At 48.1% G+C, this 19087-nt stretch overlaps 1 protein-coding gene across 3 annotated transcripts in view; it reads left to right on the plus strand.

Annotated features, from left to right (window-relative positions):
• The window catches only part of FGF12 (fibroblast growth factor 12), a 221343-nt gene that overhangs the window by 119441 nt on the left and 82815 nt on the right, over positions 1-19087 (plus strand). Inside the window, exon 1 of one of the 3 annotated variants that reach the window (XM_042041828.1) lies at positions 1604-2493. The exons of the other annotated variants lie outside the window; for them this stretch is intronic. Within the exon in view, the coding sequence (XP_041897762.1) occupies positions 2295-2493 (199 nt within the window). The 5' untranslated portion in view covers positions 1604-2294. Of the gene's footprint in view, positions 1-1603; positions 2494-19087 lie in introns of those variants that run through there. 3 annotated transcript variants of the gene reach the window in all.

Here is a 19087-nt window from a genome sequence, read left to right on the forward strand (position 1 = left end):
AAATTAAAATATGAAGCATTTTAGCTACAGGAAAGGGAAGAAAAATCTTTATTGATTGGGATGGGCAAACCTGCTCAAAAAAACTTGGCAGTAGTTAAGAAGATATCAACAGCCTGGAGAATCTGATTCCAGCTTGTTTTGGTATGCATAGAGACTAAGTAAAAATCAGGAAGTAATCTCAGAGTTTACTTGATCTTTATGGACATAATGGGTGATTGTTTTAGTTGTCTTTTTCCCCCAATAAATTAAAATAGCTTAGGGCTTAAATATAGAGGTGAAGAATGAGAAAATTTTTAGAATTTAGAGGCGAAGTAGTTAAAAATATTATTTTGCTAAAGCTGGTTATTCCTAAGGCATAACCAACTCGTTTAAAATGCTCTTGTCAACTGGGGACATGCATCACACCTACACCTTTAGGACTGGATTAGTTATGTCCTGCCATTGCTACATTGCATGTATCTGCACCTTCAGTTTTGTTCGGGGCAGTTTTATGGCTGGAGATAGGCGGGAGCCGGCCCGGCACCTGCTGATGGCGGTGTGTCGTGGGACCGCTGTGGCCGGGAGCAGCCCAGCAGTGTCCACCGCCGCTGCAGCCGCCCGCACGCTCCCCGGCTGAGGAACCGGCCCCCGGCCGAGCAGCCCTCGGGCTGCCGGGGTTGTCCCTTCTCTCTGCTTCCACGGAGAAGCAGGGAAAGCCACGGACACGCTCGGCTGCCACGGCTGCGTGCTCGGGCGCCGACAGCAGTGGCCAGGGAGGCGGCCGGGGTGGCTGCACGAGTGGCAGGCGGCTCCGCCGGGAGGGCTGCTGTCCCGGGGAAGCCCGGCTGCCCGCGGGGGCGGCGGGTCTGCCCGGGCGGAGGGGGCAGAGCCACCGCGGAGCTGCAATTGCCTCGCTTTGCCTGCGCGATATTTCTCATCCGAACCTCGATCACGTAGGATTGCGTAGAGGAGGGCGAGCGGGAGCAGCTGCAATTCTCCCCAAGCCCGAAGCCCGGCTCCTGCCCGGCTGCCGCGGGGCTGCGGGGCTCCCCGCCGCCTTGGCAGCAGCCCTGCGCAGCGTGGGCGTCCGGGGGGGGGGCTTCCCCGGCCCCTCCTTCCCCTCTCCCCCCCCCACCTCTCCTCGCCTCCCCCCTCCCGGGTCGGGCAGGAGGATGCAGGCGGGAAGCGGGTGCGGCTCGGCTCCTCCTCGCCCCGCCGCCGTCGGGCGGCACCGCGGAGCATCCTGAGCCCCGCACGGAGCAGCAGTGGCAGCCGCACCCCCCCGCCCTTCTCCTCCTCCACCTCCTCCCCGCCTTGCATCGCTCCTCCCGCCGCCGTCCCCGCCGCGGCAGCCGGGCCCGGGGCCGCCCCGGTGCCGAGCGCTCGGGGGCCGCCCGGTCGGCCGGACGATGTGGGTTGTTGCCGTCGGAGAGAGCCGGTGCCGGGGCAGAGGCGGCGAGCAGGGCAGGAGAAGCTGCGCCAGCCATGGCGCTGTGAGCCCGGGACGCCGAGCTGCGGCGATGTGAGCCCGCACTCGCGGCCGGGGGCTTCTTTTTTTTTTTTTTTTTTTTTTTTTTTTTTCCTTTTTTTTTTAAAATTTAATTTTTTCTTCCTTCTTTTTAATTTGTTTGCTGGCCTTCTGCTTTTTCCTGTGGCTGCTTTTCCCTTCCCCTCCCGCCCTCTCTGAGAGCAGAGTGGGTAGGGGGGGAGAGGAGAAAGAGGAGGAGTGCGAACAGAAATGCAGCGCGGCTCTCCCTGAGCCCGGCCGCGGAGCCGCGTCCATGTGCGCGCCCTGCCGCGCAGCGCCTCGGAGCCACCGCGCTGGGGCCGGGGCTGCCCGCGGGCCGAGGGGTCTCTGACTCATCCCACAGCCCCTCGCCGGAGGGCGGCCGGAGGGAGGAAGCGCCGCCGCCTGCGCCCGGGTGGAGCAGAGCGGCACCGCGCCGCAGGGACCCGCGGATCCTCCGCGTCCCCCTATCCTTTGGACACAGCGGACCTTCGCCAGCGGGCGGCCACTCCCGGATCTACACGGCGCTGCCAACCCGGCCGGGGGTCTCGCCGACGGCCGCCCGCGCCGGGATTTGCGCTCCCTGGGGACAGACCCATGGGCGGCGGAGTCCGGCGTCCAGCCATGGTTGTTAGCCTGGGCGCCCTGCTCCGCCTGGCCGGCTGAGCCCTCCCTGGCGCCGGGACTCGGGGCTGCAGCGCGTTAAGCGGGTTGTCCCGGTCCCCGCGGGGCGCGGCGGCGGCTCGGCCCCAGCGCGCCCGGGCGGCGCACCCCGGAGCTGAGCGGCGCGGGGGGCCCATGAGCGGCGATGGCAGCGGCTATCGCCAGCTCGCTGATCCGGCAGAAGCGGCAAGCGAGGGAGTCCAACAGCGACCGGGTGTCCGCCTCCAAGCGCCGCTCCAGCCCCAGCAAGGACGGGCGCTCCCTATGCGAGAGGCATGTCCTGGGGGTCTTCAGCAAAGTGCGCTTCTGCAGCGGCAGGAAAAGGCCGGTGAGGAGGAGACCGGGTGAGTACGGCGGGCCGGGGCTGTGGGAACCCACTCTACGGAGGGGGGCAGCCCCGGACCCGCCGGGATGGCTGCCCCGGGGCGCTCCCGGCACCGCCGGGTACCGGCTGGGGACGAGGCTTGCTCCGCGCTCAACTTTGACTTGGGTCCTGGCGGATCTCCTCCCCTGGTCTGATGGGATGGGTGGGCAGTGACCTGCTGCCAGCATCCCTCCACCACTGTCCGAAGCTTGAGCACAACGGGTCCTCCGGCGGGAGTGGCCCAGCGGCTTCATCTATGTGAGCTTCACCCAGAATTGTATTTTTCTATTTCCTTGTAGATAAGTTTTTAAATGGTCTCTTATTTTCTGCATGGAGATAAGGAAATCGATAAGCTGAGGATCAGTTAAAATTGTGGCCATTTGATAACTAAATCCATCAAGTGCTACTTCACGAGCAGAGTTGCATAGGGAATTTCATTAGCTTAGAAAGCTTTCTCAATGGCAGCTGCACGATGGTTGCACCTGATCCTGAGCTTGCAAGGACCTAGAAATGCTCTTTAGGGTGGTCCTTTTTTGTCTTCTTTTTTTCCTTTATTCTTTTGTGCTTGTGTGCGCTCAGTCTTGGTTCTTTGTGAAGAACTTTGCCCTAGTATACACACTGCTCACATTCCCACGATGAAGTCCCACCACCCACAGTTTCAGTTCTGAGCATTGCTTTGTGCTCTCAGCTGTCCTTGGTAGGCGTGAGAACTCAGCACCTGGCAAGAATAGGCCCTCCATGATTTCTGAGTGGAATTATGATTTATGTCTTGCTTTATTTTTTTCACTGCTATAAATCACCATAAAGGTAAGAAAACAGAGATCAGTTTGAGAAGCTGCTGTGAAGACGTAGTTTTCTCAGGTGTTCTTCAGTATAATGGTTAAAAAAGAGGGATACTCATTCACTTAGCCATTCAGGATGTACTATCAACCTGTGTAACCCTCCCATGTTTTCTATGTACACTGGTTTTGTGTTTGTTGATCAGTCTCATCATGAAGCCCCTTCTCCAAAGCTGGGGTGTCTTGGTAATGACTCTCCACCGAGGTGTTAGAGGTAGCTAAGGCTGCTCTTCTGATCTGTAGACTGAGGCACATGACCTGTACTCATCTGAACAAGGGAAGGAAATGGGGCAAAGAAGTGACCTGACCATAGAAGGTCACTTCTGTCAACACTGTCAACAAAGGGGAAAGAATAATTACTCTGGTTTGCTGTTAGCACTCCAGATTCACAGGCTGTGGGGCAGGGACCATATTTAGTTACGAGAATGTTTGGAGACTCAGTGCATGGGTTAGGCTGTGCAAACTGGTTTCTTGAATGGTCTGCTTTGAAGCAGGTATCGCAAGAGGCTGTAAAATACGTGCAATATAGCATGACTTGAAGTATTCAAAGGGAAAAAAGTTGCCCATCTTTTTTTTCCTACTCAACTTGTGATGACTGGTGGCTTGCTGGACTATCCTATATATTAGCTAATCTGTGAGCCAAGACCAGAACACAGCTCTTGCCCCGAAAATGTTGGCATTTTGTCTTGGGAATCACTCTTTGCAGGATCAAGAATATGAGCTGGGAGTCTCACTGATGTAATCTTTTCCTATTTCTCTTTCCTCTCTGTTTTAATCTGCTATTAAGTGTGGTCTCCTAAGGACTAATAGGGCTGGGAAGCGTAGACTGTTACCTAGATTTCAAGATGCTTTGTCTCATTAAAGTTTGAGTGGCTTCCAGCAGGATGTGGTTGGGAAGGCTTTCTGTTGGTCCTACCCCAGTGCTCCTAGCTGCACAGGTCCAATTCTGCTTCCTTAGACTCAGTAAATGCCTGTGAAGAATCGATGAATTTTAAGAATTCCCTACACTTACATGGACTTTCATGCTGAGGAATGTTTTCGATAACTTACAGTCCAGAGTGATTTAAGGGAATCTTTTTATTGACTTAAGAGGATCAGTACTACTCAGTGTTGTAAAAATAGAACTGCTCAATCTTTAGAGCTGTCAGTCAGTCCCTTGTAACCAATACTGTATTCATTTTATAAAATCAAAGAAGTAGAGGAATTAAGTTGCTATGAAAAATATCCTAGTGTGCTTTCCTAGGCTGTGGACTGTGTCTGCTTTAGTTCCCTACCTCCATCTTTTAAATAGGGAGTTATTTCGCTGATACATTGTATTCCTGGTCTTGGGTATGGTGCTCAGGAGGCAGCAGGCCACAGGCATTCTGCTGCTCAGACTGTTTATTCAAGGGAGTGTATTGTGCCCAGATAACCTGCTCATTTCAGAATTCAGTTTCTGCACGGAAAATGACATGCAAATGAATTGAAAGTGGTTTAAAGAAATGTGCATACATTGTGCAGGGACCCACAACCCCAGTGATTATGTGTACTTAATGGTATGCTGGTTCAGTAGTTTGCAAGTCATTGAAGGGAATGAGAGAAACACCGATGTTCAAAAGAGGTACAGTGGTATTTGGAGATTATACAGTGCTAGGGGATCTCTCCTTACCTTTTTAAACATGACCTTGTCTTACAACTATGGGGAGTAACTGTCAAAATACTTCAAATTTACAGAGTGGTTCTCATCTACAGTACTCAACAAGCTCTACCAAATGGAGAGGATTCTTCCGGTTTTACGGAAGGTGAGACTAACTCCAGCTATGGAGCAGTTACCTGACACAGAGACCTAATTCCTGATGCTGGTACCAGCACGCCACGCTTTGGGCCCTGCTGCCACTGAGCTCAGGATGCAGCAGTGGTGGAGCTGTAGCTTGCACCTTATACAAATACAGCTGTGATGGAGGTTCATGTTCCCTTTGCTGTTTGCTTCTGTAAAGTAACTGTGTGAGTTTACATCAATTAAGTAAGCTGTTTAATACATGTTTTAATATGTGATTCAAACAGTACTGTAAATATTCAGTAAAGATGTGGGTGAGCAGAGGTACTTGGCACTGGTTGGCACCTTGTGCTCCACTTTGCAGCCTGTGTGAAGTGAGGGTGACATACTCCTGCTCTCGTATGGGAAGGGAGAATTTGCACCCCGGAGCAGTTGAGTCTCGCATACTGGGTATGAGTAGTCGCAGATTTTGGCAAGCTATGGGGAACCAGATCCGTGCAGGGATATCTTGTATAATCAAAGCTATCAGCTTCTGGGAAAACAGACTGCAGAAACATCTCGTTTGTTGATTGCGATAGGGACCGTGTTGTAAAATGAGAACTAGTTTTGTCTGCCTTTTCAGTAGGAAAAGGCACCTGTGTTACAGGCACACCATGTTCTTTTAGAGCTCTTGCATGTGTTTTGCTCCATGACTTACTAGTTTACAATAGGCCAAATAAGGACACTGAGTGCTGTGGACTAAACTGAACATTTGCACACGGGGGCTTAATCCCATTATTGTGAGTTAATACAGGTCATTTGCTACAATTGCACATCTATAAGTTATATATTTTGCTCTAAACCATAGTGACTTGATAGAGGATTTAAAAGAAATTACTGTGTGGCATGGCTTGTTGGTGCAACTTCAAGAGGTGGATTCTTCCTCAGGGACTGATAGATCCAAGAATTGAATGCAGAAGACTAGACAAGCAGCTCTCTCCACGTGGCTTCCCTGCCAACAAATAGTTGAACAAAAGTACTTTCATCCCATTTGTGTCTGAATTAAAGCATCCAAGCACATCCCTTCTTCAGCTGTTTTATAGCAGTCTGGAAAGCCTGGGCTGGTGGGTCCAGCTTGTTTGTGAAAGCTGTCACTGTTGCTTCACCAACCATCTTCTCAGGCAGAGCACACCCCAGAGAGCTGGGGTAGAGGTGGCCTTCCATCATGCCATGGCCACTGAACAGCAAAGCTGAGCAGTTTAGCAGCCTTGCACGAAGGGAAACAGACTGGAACATCAGGCACAATATCTCTGGGGATTGCTAGAAATTTTATGCAAGTGAAGTCCACTGAAAGGGTGTTATTACTTGGGGAAATCATGTTTGAATTGAGGCAGCTTTGGGTCAGGTCATGCCAGGTACTGTATAGCATTGTCTCCGTCCCCTCATATGTTGCTTCTGTAGATGAATTTCCAGTTTAGAATGCAGAGCTCATTCTCAAACAGGTTTTTCACCCCAGGAAAAAAGAATGCATTTTTTTAATTCCTTTTTTTTCCCCCTGCCTGATACATATTTTGTGCTCTTCCAGGGAAAGGATGTTTTTCCTTAAGGATATATAAAGGCTTCTTCCAAAGTGAAGGAAATGGCTTGCATGTAGGAAAAAAGCAATAACTTAAACCATGCTTTCCCTTTGCGGTATTTCTCATTTTGAATAATAAATAGAGATTTGGAACTTAAATATATGGATGTAGATATTTTTGCAGCAGTGTAAGTAAAATATAAGAGCAACTTTAGTTGAAGGACATAGAAAGACTTTGTTCATTCAGAGATTTATTTAAAACATTTGAGAAGTCTGTCATCTGCAAGCTGTTAAATTCCCGGACTTAAATCCTGAAGTCCTTTCTGATTTCATGCAGGGTGAAAATGATAATTGAAGCTCAGGGTAAAAACCACCTTTTTAGCTCATAGTCCTTGCCTCCTTTTATGGAGTGGTACATCTCAGAACAGCTGTAATATCTGCCCAACCTGTAGAATTTGTCCCCTCTGTTGCTACTGTCCAAATGCCAGCTGCATTACCCAGGGCATAGCTGCTCCCTGCAGGATGATTTCGTCTGGATCCCCGCTCTTCTCTGTAAGTGTGTCCATGCGTGTCTGGGTGTGTGCCCAGCCAAGGGGGTCCATCACATTCTTCTGCCTGCTCCTCTGCAGAATTTGGTGCTGTGTCCTGTATCTAAGAAGTGGCTGACAGGAATGGAAATGGCTGGAAATATGGCATCACCTAGACAGCAAGAGCTTGTAGAAGTGCTAGCTGAGATAAGGGCATGGATGCCAAGTCTCCAGCCAGACATGAGCCTGGATAACACCAAGGGGAAGGGCACAGCCTCGAAAGCATCCATCCTCCTTGGCTGGGGCAGTCTGTCGCAGGTCTGCCGGCGGTGCTGTAAGCTCCTTCTGCGCTACTCGGGCTAATGAATGCCAAAATAATCAGGAGGGAGGAAGAGGCTCCCTCCAGCTCATGACAGCTCGGCAGATGGGTTTCATTTTATCCAGTTGATCCCTGAGGGTGGTATCGCACACATTTGTGACTTGCAGATGTGGTGGCTGTCATGGTGCGTGGCTACGCTCGGTTACTGGGAGGCCAGATAGCAGCCCCAAGCTCTCCGTCTCTAAAATCTGGGGAAGAGCTGCAGGTTCCTGGCTTTCTCCAGAGCATGGAAAACTCAGCTGCCAGCCTGCTTCCCAACACAGCTTATGGGCGAGCATGTCCATCAGTAAGCCACTTTGTACTAGTTCTGGACTGAGTGTGGTTGATGCCAAGAAAATCCATGGAAGTCATCCAAGCTCTGAGAGGGATAGATATCTTCTGTCCCCATGGCCTCAGGGGTAGCTGTGCTTGTGAGAGCAGTGGAAATCGTTAGCCAGCAGAGGCTCACCATTAGAGCAATAGAAATGATTGATTCCTCCGTCACCAGCCAAATGGAAGAGTCAGGGCAAAAAGTGTTTGATGAGTGATTATTTTCCTTCCCCATGAAAGATCCATATAAATCAGTTTACCATTGACTGATACAGCTGTTGGGTCTTTTTTTTGGGGAAAGGGGGGGCGGGGAGGGTGCAATTGCATTTGGAAGATTTTTATATGTGTATTTTTCTTTCTTCTGAAGGTTTTCTTCTAAATGAAATGTTCCTTTGAAATATAAACCCAAAAGCTTGAGTTCCAAAAAAATACCAAAATGGAGACAAGGTTTTCTTCCTTCCTTGCTTTGCTGAATTCAGCGCAAATTTAGAATTTCAGTAGCCCAGATACTACATATTTTAACAGAGAAGTTATCTATTAACCAAAACAATCATCAGCTTCACTTGGGCAGTGAGGAGAGCAGAGCTGCTATGGGAGCTGACGAGGCTGTTTAAAAGACAAACATAATCATGAGTCTCTTTGTGGTAGGTAGCAAGTGCAAACATACTTGGGCTTATCTGCTTTCTTTCCTTTCCCTCCCCAAACAGGAATACCATGAACCACAGTGGCCAGGTAGGCATTTGTTTCATCCCTCTGACATTTGTTTCATTTGATCTATCCTTCTGAACAGTTATGTGCACATCATTTCTGGGATTTTCTACTTCTGCACAGTTGAAACCAAGCTGTGATTTGTTATTACTAAAACCAAAGGAAGAATTTTATCAAGCAAAACATGTAAGAGATTGATATCCCTTTCGTATTTGTAAACTCCATGGCTTGGCAGAAGGGGTGACCAAGAGCCCAGAGAAGAACAGGTCAGAGAAAGCAGCTCCAAAGAACTAACTTTTAAATAAAGAGCTAACCATTGAGTACAGATACGTTTCTGTATGCTGTCATAGTGTCATTGCCATGACTGCATTATTGTTGTGTCTTAATCTTGGAAATGTCTTGAGATGTGACCTGTACTGAAGTCATCTACTCTGTGCCTGGGCTGTACAGGCTGTAGTCTACCAGGAAGCAGTGCCTTTGTACTCTGTTCTCTTGTTCAGTGTGTGGTTCATCTCTCCCCAGCTAACACAAGATTCTTCATGTTAATGCATTATCCCTTCTGAGCATGGAGTAAGCTACTACATCTATTGTTTTATCTTCACCCTGTTCTGACATGTGTCAGAGTCCTGAAATAACTCGGCCTTTCCAGAGGCTGGTTTTACTTTGCATCTCTATTAAAACCTGTAGGAGAACTACAGACACACTCATGGGTGCCTCTCATCCAGCTTGCAGGAACGGAGGGGTTTGTGCTTTGAGGGAGTCAGTGCGGAGACTGAGTTTGTGCAGCACGGTCACAGGGCTGTAGGGCTACAGCTTCTTAACAGTACCTCTGAAAATAGCAGCTATAACACATTTCTGAAATGGTAAAGCAGAAGGCATCTTTCTTGAGAGCTGTGGAACACGACTGTGGGATTCACTGTTCAGGCAGACCACTCACTTTGGCTTTTCCAGCCCCCACGCTGCAGCTTAGACAAATAACTGTGCTTGTTCTGAGCACTGAAATGAGATTTTCTGACACCCTGATGGAGCTTATGTGGCTGCTGAGAAAATTTACCTGGGTGCAAGCTGGCACCTGTCAAACACCTCTGCTGTCCTGTGTTCATTCCAGAATGCCCTGGCTAAAGGTGACAGAGGAACAAAGCCATGAACCTGGAGGCAGGGTGGTGGCCTGAGTCCTGAGCCCTTGTCTTCTGGGAGGAGCTGCTGGCTGGTTGCTGGTGTGATGGGACTCCATGCAGCACCTCAGGGCATTTCTGCTCTCTGCCCTTTCCCTGTGGAGTGGGCTGTAGTGGGAGATGAAGGTTAGTGCTAGAAGCAGCAGCATCATGGTCTGTGCAGCTCTGCTCCTACATCTGCTCTGTGGCTTTGGGTTTGTCATAAGGAGGTGACTGTTCTGCTGTGCTGGGGTACCCACTGAGGAGATGCTGCTTGGGGTTCTGCTGCTCTAGGCAGAGCTCTACATTTGGGAGACTGTTGAGCTCTTGTCTCAATAGCAAGGTAGCAGTAGCAGCTCTTCTCTTTTCTTGGCAGCACGTGCACCTGTTGTACCTGAAGTTTTGTGTGGGAGGTGGAATTTTGTCCAATTCAGTCTGATTTGCATCAGTGCCCTCTCGTCTTTCAGTGTTACTGAGCACAAAAACAAACTCGATTTCTGATGGTGCTTGGCTGGCGCTGCTGTGTTCCTGAAGAGAAACTCTCAGCTGTGGACCTGTGGCACTTCACTGGCCAGAAGGTGGGCAGCTGTGGTGAAAGGAGAGGAACAGTTATGCTGTCACCTGCCCGTGCTCCCTGTCCTTCTTCCTGGGACCTTCTCAGCATAATAGTTCTTGCTTGGAGTGCATGACTTCATCTTTAGATGTCAGAAAATGGCTGGTTGCCTCTCATGGTGGGGGCTGTATGTCAGGATGAAGACCCAGGGCTAGACGCAGTCACTACAGTGATGGAGGGCACAGAGCTTCTCCCACATCCCACAGCAGCATCCATGGGGTGCTGTGTGCACTCCTGTCTCACCTTCCCTCTAGCAGCCTGCTCTGTTAAGGGCATGTGTTAACATCCAGTGGACAGCTACATGCTGTGAACTGGCAAAATAACCACAGAGAGGCAATGTAATTCTGTTACTAGTGCCTCTTTTCCAGCTGAAACCCGATTGCAGTTATGATAAAGGTAAAATCCCCCTGAAATGTTCCTTTCTTGAGATGCTTAAGCATTTTTGATTGAAATGAAGGAACAAAAGAGATAGGTCTTGGGGTTAATAGAACATGCTCACTTAATTGATATTTATCTAGAATAGCATAGTTGGCTGTCCCCTCCCCTTGCTGGCTGCACAGTTAGTTTCTTTGCCTAGCAGTTGCCACCCATGTTGCCTGAGCTGCCAAATAAATACATTTCATTCATCCCCCAAATCAAAACTGTTTGCAAAAGGTCAAGTGATTGGGTCTGCTGCAAATGAAGCCAGGCTGCAAAAAGCCAGTCCACATTTTCCAGAACATTGAGAAGCAGCAGATATTAGCAAAAAGACAGCTGGTTTTGGCTTTCAGTGCCCAGCTTAGGGTCGGGTTGCTGAAGGGTTCCCTGCGGACGGGAGCCACTGGGCTGCAGGAGATGCAGGGATCAGGTGCTGGCAGGTGAGGGGCTTGGACGATCCACCTACTCTGGAGCTGGTGCTTTTCCCTGGCCCAGCTCCTGAAACCGGAGCCGGAGTGAGTCACTGGCTGCCTCTGGTATCGATCTGCAGCCGTCCCTGCGGTCATTCTCTGGTGATCAGCATCACACTCTCGTGGGGATTGTCTGTGATGGTGGCTAAAAAGGCTGGCAGAATGTGTGGTGTAACCAGTAGTTCTCTGCTGGCTTTTATAGTGTGGTGTTGTGCTCGTCAGTACGGGCTCTGCCTGCTGGCAGGCACACAGCATCAGTAATGAAACATTTCTGAATATTTCTTTTGGCTTTCTTTTAATTTCATTCTGTGCCACTCCTACCTTTGTCACATCCATAAACATTTCTTCTTCTGTTTTTCTTCCTATTTCTTCAGTAACACAGCCCTACTTTCCATTAAATAAATTTTAGTATTTTAGAGCTACAGCCCAATAGCAGCTCTTGAATGATTAGCAAGCACCAGGTGAAGTTTGAGAGCTCCTCTCTGAGCCATCCTGGGGAGCTGGAGGAGCAGGAGGTCTGTTCAGAAACCTGTTGGAGAGGCACATTTTCTGTTTTCACTCCATCTGCACTGTGTCATCCTCAGCACGCTCATCCCTGGAGAGGGAGCTCACTGATTTCAGGTCTCTTCCAAGACAGCATTTGGGTGGCAGGTGAACCTGCCTGTTTAACTGGAGTCCTGAGGGCTACCTGATACCAGAAATGAAGTGTTTGTGCTGAGAGATGAGCAATAAAACATCATCATTATTTAAAACAGGGCTTTAGATGGAACAAAGTGGATGACGGCTTTCTCACACCTGGAGTGTTTTCATTAGTTCGAAGGAAACTTTGGCTTTAATGGAAAATTAAAATCATTATGCAGATTAAAAAAGGTGTATTTTCACAAAGCAAAAGGAAAGAACTTCAAGTGATGTGGAGTTTTGGCCATTTTTAGCATGATCTTGCTCTTTGAAGTATAAGGTTTCAGACCAGAATGGCACAAGCAGCACATTTTCATTATGCATTTGGGTGTTGTGTAAGATTTGTTGAAATTTAGTAACATCATAATTTTGAGTCAAAAATGCTTCCAAACTGCTACAGGAATGCTTAAGCTGCATTAGTGCAGTGAGCAAAAAAAATTCTTGTAATAGAACCTGACTGATTCAAGCTTTAATTTTTCCACATCACAGGCTCATTACCTGTTAAATAAAGGAGTTTCACATGCTCATCCATTGGAAAATGCTGCGAGATTGCAGGAGAAGTACTGTAGCAAAAGAGGATGTTATCACTTAGGCCTATTTAAAGCTTGCAGAATGACACTGGGACCCAAATTTTTCCCTGAGTTGACATCCAGTGATTATTCAGGGCACTTCTGTGAGCCGGTGTTGGTAGGACCAGGTGCCCTCCCTGAGACCAACAGCATCTGAAGTGATTAATTTCTGCTCAGTGCTTTTTGGTAGCATGTTCTGTCCATTTTCCATTTTAATGAATTTACTTTTCTAGGCATTCAGAGCAGGATGGGAGATTGATGTGGTTGTTTCCATAGTATGTTTTGTTTGTGTGAGGGACTTCTTCGTGTTTCTGTAGTATTTCAGGCCTGCGGGATTGATAGGGGAAGTGAAGAGATGTAGCATCTGAGAATAGCATAAATCCCAGCACTGTGGCAGGCCTGAATAGCAGGGATGGTGTCTGCTTTGCTCATGTGAGCACTGTTAGTGATGGGCTGCCTTGAATACAGAATGTGATAAATGCCACCAAATCATGGTCATCCAGCAGCAGGGCTGAAAGGGACCCCCACTATTGATTAGTCCAGCCTCAGTCCTATGCTGAGTCCAGATATGCATTCCTTAGAAGGATGTTCTTAAACTTGTTTTGTACATCCTCCCACGGACCAAATTCTGGGTAGAATGTACAAATATCCAAACCACATCTTTGTAGGAAACCAGGAAGAAATGTGATTAACAGGCAAGAAGTTTTATGTTGTATGTTGGAGTTAAGAGAACAAAACAAAGTCTTTCTAAATGTACACACAGCAGAGCACTCCCACAACATTCCCCAGGATTTCTGAGCCATCAGACAAGTTGTTAGGATGGGTCTGACATGTAGGTCTGTAGGAAATCCTCTCTCTGGGAAACTGCAGGCCAAGAGGTGCTGCAAGTATGGCAAGAGGTCAGAGCTGCTTTTCAGTTTTTCCTTTTGTCAGCTCCAGGCAGCAAACCCTAGCAAGTAGCTTCTCCAGACATCCTCCAAGCCCGCCTTTCCACCTCTCTTGGGATAATGTATGTGGGAATATATCCCTTCTTCTCTGGTGTGGGCTTTGGGCTCAGTCATCCTGAAAGCTCTGCAGTGTGGCTGTTCCCATTTGTTAAATCCTCCCGCAGCTCTTGAGCTCTGATTACCGGCATGGGGAAAATCAGGATTTTACTCCCAGTGTTTCTTCCCCTTTGTGGGTGTCGGCTCAGGAGCTGGCACAGCCCAGGGGGCCAGGGAACCACGCTTGGTTGGTTCATGAGACACGTCTGCAGCCAGATGAAATGTGCTCACTGACTGTGGGCTCATACATAATATTTATGCTATCTTCTGTTTCACTCTTGGTGAATATGCTGTAATTTTGGCTAATTACACAATATGTCAGGAATAATTGCAGGGTGTTCCTCAAAATAAATAATACATCTTGTATGCTCTGCTATCCATACTTATGAGCAAGCTTTAACCTTCAGTAGCCAAGGCACTGACTGTGCTGGAAAATGACAGCTTTGGAGCTGTAGCTACAACTTCTTTTGCATTAAATTTCTCATTTTTTTAATTCCTTTACCTGAAAAAGCTCATCCTGCATAAATTCTGGAACAGCCGTACATCTCCTGTATGCCTTTTGTTCCTGCCTGGCTTTGGTTTTATCGTCAGAGCTCAAGTCAATACAGGTGTAGAAAATTGCTCTCTTGAAAGGGAAATGTTTTGAAATTTTGTCTGCTGCTAAAACACACTGGATCAACAAAGCAACATAAACCGCATCCTGGGGGAGGCAGAGACAAACCTGGGAGTGAACTGTATGAAGAATTGATTTTTTTAGTTCTCTGGTCAAATAAAAGAAGTTTCTGGGGAGAAGAGGATTCAGACCTAATGCAGTATTTCATTGTACTCAAAATGAAACTTTGGATTTAATCTCTGGCTCTTTTAATATTTTTTTCATTAAATTTCCAAGGTAAAAGTTGTGTCAAAAGAAAAAATGAAAACTTGCACTATTTTCAGATCTCTCTCTTTTTTTCTGCTAGTGAGTTGGAGTTTGTGTATAGCTTTATCTACTCTTACTCTGAGCTTTTCAGCAAAATAGTCAGCTAGACAGTTTTACCCAGAGGTAGTCAGCAATTCTGTGCCAAAATACCTGATAACAGCTTGGCCGTCACTTCTCATCCACTTTTCTGTCCTACTGTTTCACCTGCACTGGTGTTTGGGTTCCTCTTTGGCCCTGCAGTGCTGTGATGGCTGTTTTGTCCTTGGTGCAGAGTGGGTAGCTCATGTCATGTACATTAGTTTGGCGTTTGCCTTCTAGGAAAACTCACCCACAACTTTGTACCTCAGTATCCTTGAGCGGTTGACCTCAGGTGGCTGTCACATGGGATCCAGATCTGGGAGAGTGGGTGAGCTGCAGGGTGACTTCTCTACCTTCTGACATCCACAGGCTGTGCTAAGACTATCCACAGACATGGAGCTGTGATTCCATGTGGCACCCCCAATTTTCAATGCTTTATATGACTAATTTCTCTGCCCGTTACCTCAGACTTGCACTAACATCCCTGTGAAGCTGATTCCCTGGATATGGGAGGGCCTGCATAAATGCCACAGAGATGCAGTCATATCATTTCCACCTACTCTGCAAGTGAGAAATAAGACTTCCCTGGAGGGACTCATGTTTGTAAGAGCAAAGCAGGCATCATGGAGGGGTGCAGGCAGGCAGCTGTGCTCCATGCTGGAGAGCTAATTACTATTCCTCCTGGCAGGCACCAGCACAGGAAAGGAAATCACTTCTCTGGATGCTCCTTTTGCCTACAAGGTGCCATTCTGCTCTAGTGACTCACTGATGGTGACAGGAGGCGATTGCTTTGATGGGTGCTGTCAACAGCTTGAGCCCATCATCCCTCTGAGTTAGGGAAATGTCATTTTTGGAAGCACGTCCTTCAAACAGAGAGGCCAGCCCTGCCAGCACAGCCTGTTATTTCATGTAATGCATCCTGGAAACACCAGTTGTTTCTCTGTAGTTATTAGCCCTGGGTGGAGATTCACACTTGAGATGAGTAAATACATGAGTGTGCCATGCAGCCCTGTTGTCCCAGAGCCATTTTATTCTCCAAATGAATGCTTTGTAATTGGAGGCTGACACTATCCCTGTAATCATGTTAAACTGAAGCTGGGTACAGGCTTCATTCTGCATCATTGGGAAAGGAGCTGGGATGGACTGTTTGGTGCCACCAAAACCACAGACCTCGTGAGCAACTCCTGGTGTCAGTAAGTCTGTTTACACCTCTCCATCCTACTCACAGGCTGGGTGATGTGCCAGTGTGTTAAGCCAAAGGGCTGTATCTAAGCTAAAGGGGTTCATGGCGGCTTTGCAAGGTGGCGTTGGATGCCTGCTTTGCGATAGAACCCCATAATGCTTGGGCATTGTTACCCTTCATGACTGGCTGTCTGTGCAGGCAGCCTGAGGAGACATCCAAATAAACACAAATGCTCCCGTGTCACTCACCTCCCTAGGCTCTGCAGTTCTATGGCCCTCTCCCTGCCTGTTACTCAGGATGCTACAGACAGCATTGCCCAGGCCATCCTGGCTACCTGCTTGTAGGCTTCCTCAAGGAATACCTGTCTTTCAGCTCCGAACAGTTTTGCTGAGTTCAGCAACAGAAACTGAAAAACACTGTGAGGCTGGGAAATAACTGTCTTGCCTGCCTGTGCACTTCTGTGCACTGAGTGACTCCTGTGGGAGCTGAAAACGCTCAGCGCTTTGCAACAGGATTTCCCACCTCCGCACCTGCATGACACAGTTGGAATGTCCTCCAGGATCCCCGCGCGTGGCTCACGATGCTTTGACCTGCTCTGTGCGTGACTCACTGCAGGTACAGCCACAGCCAGCCATGTGCAACATCTGCTGAAGACTTAGAGCCATGGTCACTACATGGCAGAGTGGGTCGGGGTGTTTGGCCAGAGGAAACACACTCTGGGTCTTCAAGGGCAGCAGCTCCTGTCACAGCTGCAAGTGGTGTTATTCCTGAGCTTCCCAGTTTGGGTGGATACAGTGAATCATTGTTGGGAGTTGAGCTATTAAACTTAATGTCGACAGTGATGCATTTAATTTGAGACAGCCAAATTACTTCATCTTAACTCCAAACACCCTGGAGAACTTGGCAGTTCCTGGCTGGGAAAATAACCCCAACATTTATCTCCCTCAGCTTTTCATCCCTGAGTTCTGTGCTGATGCCTGTCACCATAGTAATCTGCATGGAGCTTCCTGATTTTTGTGCTGATTTATTACAAGCCTTCATTAATGTTGTACTTCTGAAGGAGGGATTTCAGTGCCCTTCTCTGTCTACAGAATTTGTGTTTGCAAAATTTGGCTTATCGAGTATTCTGGAAGCCATCCTTTTTAGGGGAGGGGAACTGCGGTTTCTGCAGTGGCACTTAAAATGCAGAGTTAATCTAAGTAAATTAGGAGCAGTTTATGCTCTGACTTGCATGCTGGGTTTGGTGTGCTAAGGATTTGAGTGCTAGTTAGGTGAGTCATAAATCAACCTCCCATTATGACAGCTGCAGCCTGAATAGGGGAAAATAAGAATAATGGAATGTGTAAATTCCAGGCTAAAATGTTTAATTGCAATAAACAAATGTTTGAAGAACATTTAGGTGAAATATGCTCCTGAGATGTATTACAGTTCCTGTGTTTGCAGTCACATCCTCAGCAAAACTGTTGCACAGGCACAGAAGGGAGTCAGCAGCATGCCGAGGTGGTTCAGATGAGAGCTGGAGGTGCTTTCTCCCTCACCAGACTAATATCCTTAGGAGGTGCCAGAGGGAGTGTTGTGGGAGCCTGCTGCTGGCATCTGACAGCCTTGCTATGCTAAGACCAGACAGAGGCACTGAGCTGCAGTGAAAGAGAGCAAACAAATGGGCAAGTCACCTGTGGAAATTCTGCAGTAGGTACCTTCCTTGTACCTTATTGCAGGTTGCTGGATAGAAAATGGCTACTTCCCATCTGAGCTTGCAGAGTCCTCTGTTATTTGACAGCTCATTGTGCAGAGAGCAGTAACCCCAAGAGCTTCAGAGTTTATGCCATAACCCACACTGAGTACCACTGACACCCAGCACAGTAACTTCTGAATTAGATTTAGAAGCAGTTCTGCACCAGTAACCTCAAGTAGAGGCTTGCCTGCCAACTAAGAGCATTGCTGTGCATTGCAAGAATCCTTGGAGCCAGTGGCTCAAATCCCTCAAAGGTCACTAAGCCCTTCATCTTTTTTAAGAGTTCATTGAAAAGTGGCTCCTCTGAGTTCTGTGCCATTGAGTTGGAGAATTCAGATTAAGGTGACTTCTCTGAGTAGGGTTGTGTTGAGTGCTTTTATAATTCCCAGCCCAAGGCAAAGTGGGGACTGGCTTGCTGCAGCCTCAGGCCATTGTGTTGCCGTAATAAGGGGCATTCTGTGAGTTACAAGAAATGAGACTATAGTAGACTGCCTTCCATAGTGGAGTTGCAGCTGGAAGAGGGTGTTGTGCCCTATTCTTTGGTCTTCCAGAGGTCAGGGTTTGGAGCAAATTGAGCTACCCTGCAATGATGATAAGAGAGTGGGGTTCCTCCTGCAGGGGTTTAGTGCTGCTGCTTCGCTGGTGGAAATAAACAAGAGTTGGTGCCCTCAAGTGGGGCTTTGCTAAATGCTGCATTAATGTATAACCTCATAGCTCCTCTCTGCATTAAGGGGAGTTATTACACTTGAGTGTTCTCCATTTTCCAGTTAAGGGGTGAGTTGCTTACTCACCTTAAGTAGGAGATCTGATTGAAAAGATCATTAAAGAGGGGTATTTCTGTCAGTGCTCTTTCTCCTTTCCCCATAGCACACAGGAGATATCTTCGACAATGTCTGCAGCTTGAGGGTGAGGGAGGTGACTGCAGAGCAGGTGATACAGCCATGATATTCTGGCTTTCAGTGAGTGTGTCCCTGGAGATCAAACAAAGTACATGTGAGCACCCTGCAACTATCATGTCCTTGGCAAGCCCCAGGAGGATGAAGATCACTGTGTAGCTGCATAATAAGGCAGGAAGCACAGCAGCTCATGGTGAACTGAGATGACTTCAAGGCTCAGCAGCAGGACAGCAGAAGTGAATAATGGCAGCATCAGATTACCATTTAAGAAGAGACAGGAAGATTAGCAGTCAGATCATGATTTAGTTACCCTCAGCTGTGCCAAAGGGCTCAGAAAGTTAAAAGCAGGACAGGCAGAAATGGTGAGTTTGGCCTGTGGAAGGGGTAACCAAGCAAGATGCCCTTCAGGGGATGTTCAGTGAGTTGTTAGTGGATGACTGCTCTAAGAAGGGTCATTAGGTGTCAGCTGTGTCTTCGCTGTAGGGAAAGTGCCCAGTCTGGCAGATCCTGCAGACTAGGAGAGTTACAGCTTAGTCTTGCTTTGTGTTATTGTTCTGTTCTGCACTCTCATGTCCCTGTTGTGGTGCTTCCTGAGCATGATCTTCCCTTGCATCTTCTGGAATTGCCACATTTGAAGGAATTGAGCTTACTGCACCTGCATAGAGTCCACTGAGTTTTCTCCAGTACTCCCCAGCCCTCAATAGCTGTATATGAGCAACTAGAATAGGATCTTTAAGGAAAGCATC

The sequence above is a fragment of the Corvus kubaryi genome, unplaced genomic scaffold (assembly GCF_017639235.1).
Source record: "Corvus kubaryi isolate FWS band 111438036 unplaced genomic scaffold, C.kubaryi_AGA036_p1.0 37397, whole genome shotgun sequence".
Classification (NCBI taxonomy): Eukaryota; Metazoa; Chordata; class Aves; order Passeriformes; family Corvidae; genus Corvus; species Corvus kubaryi.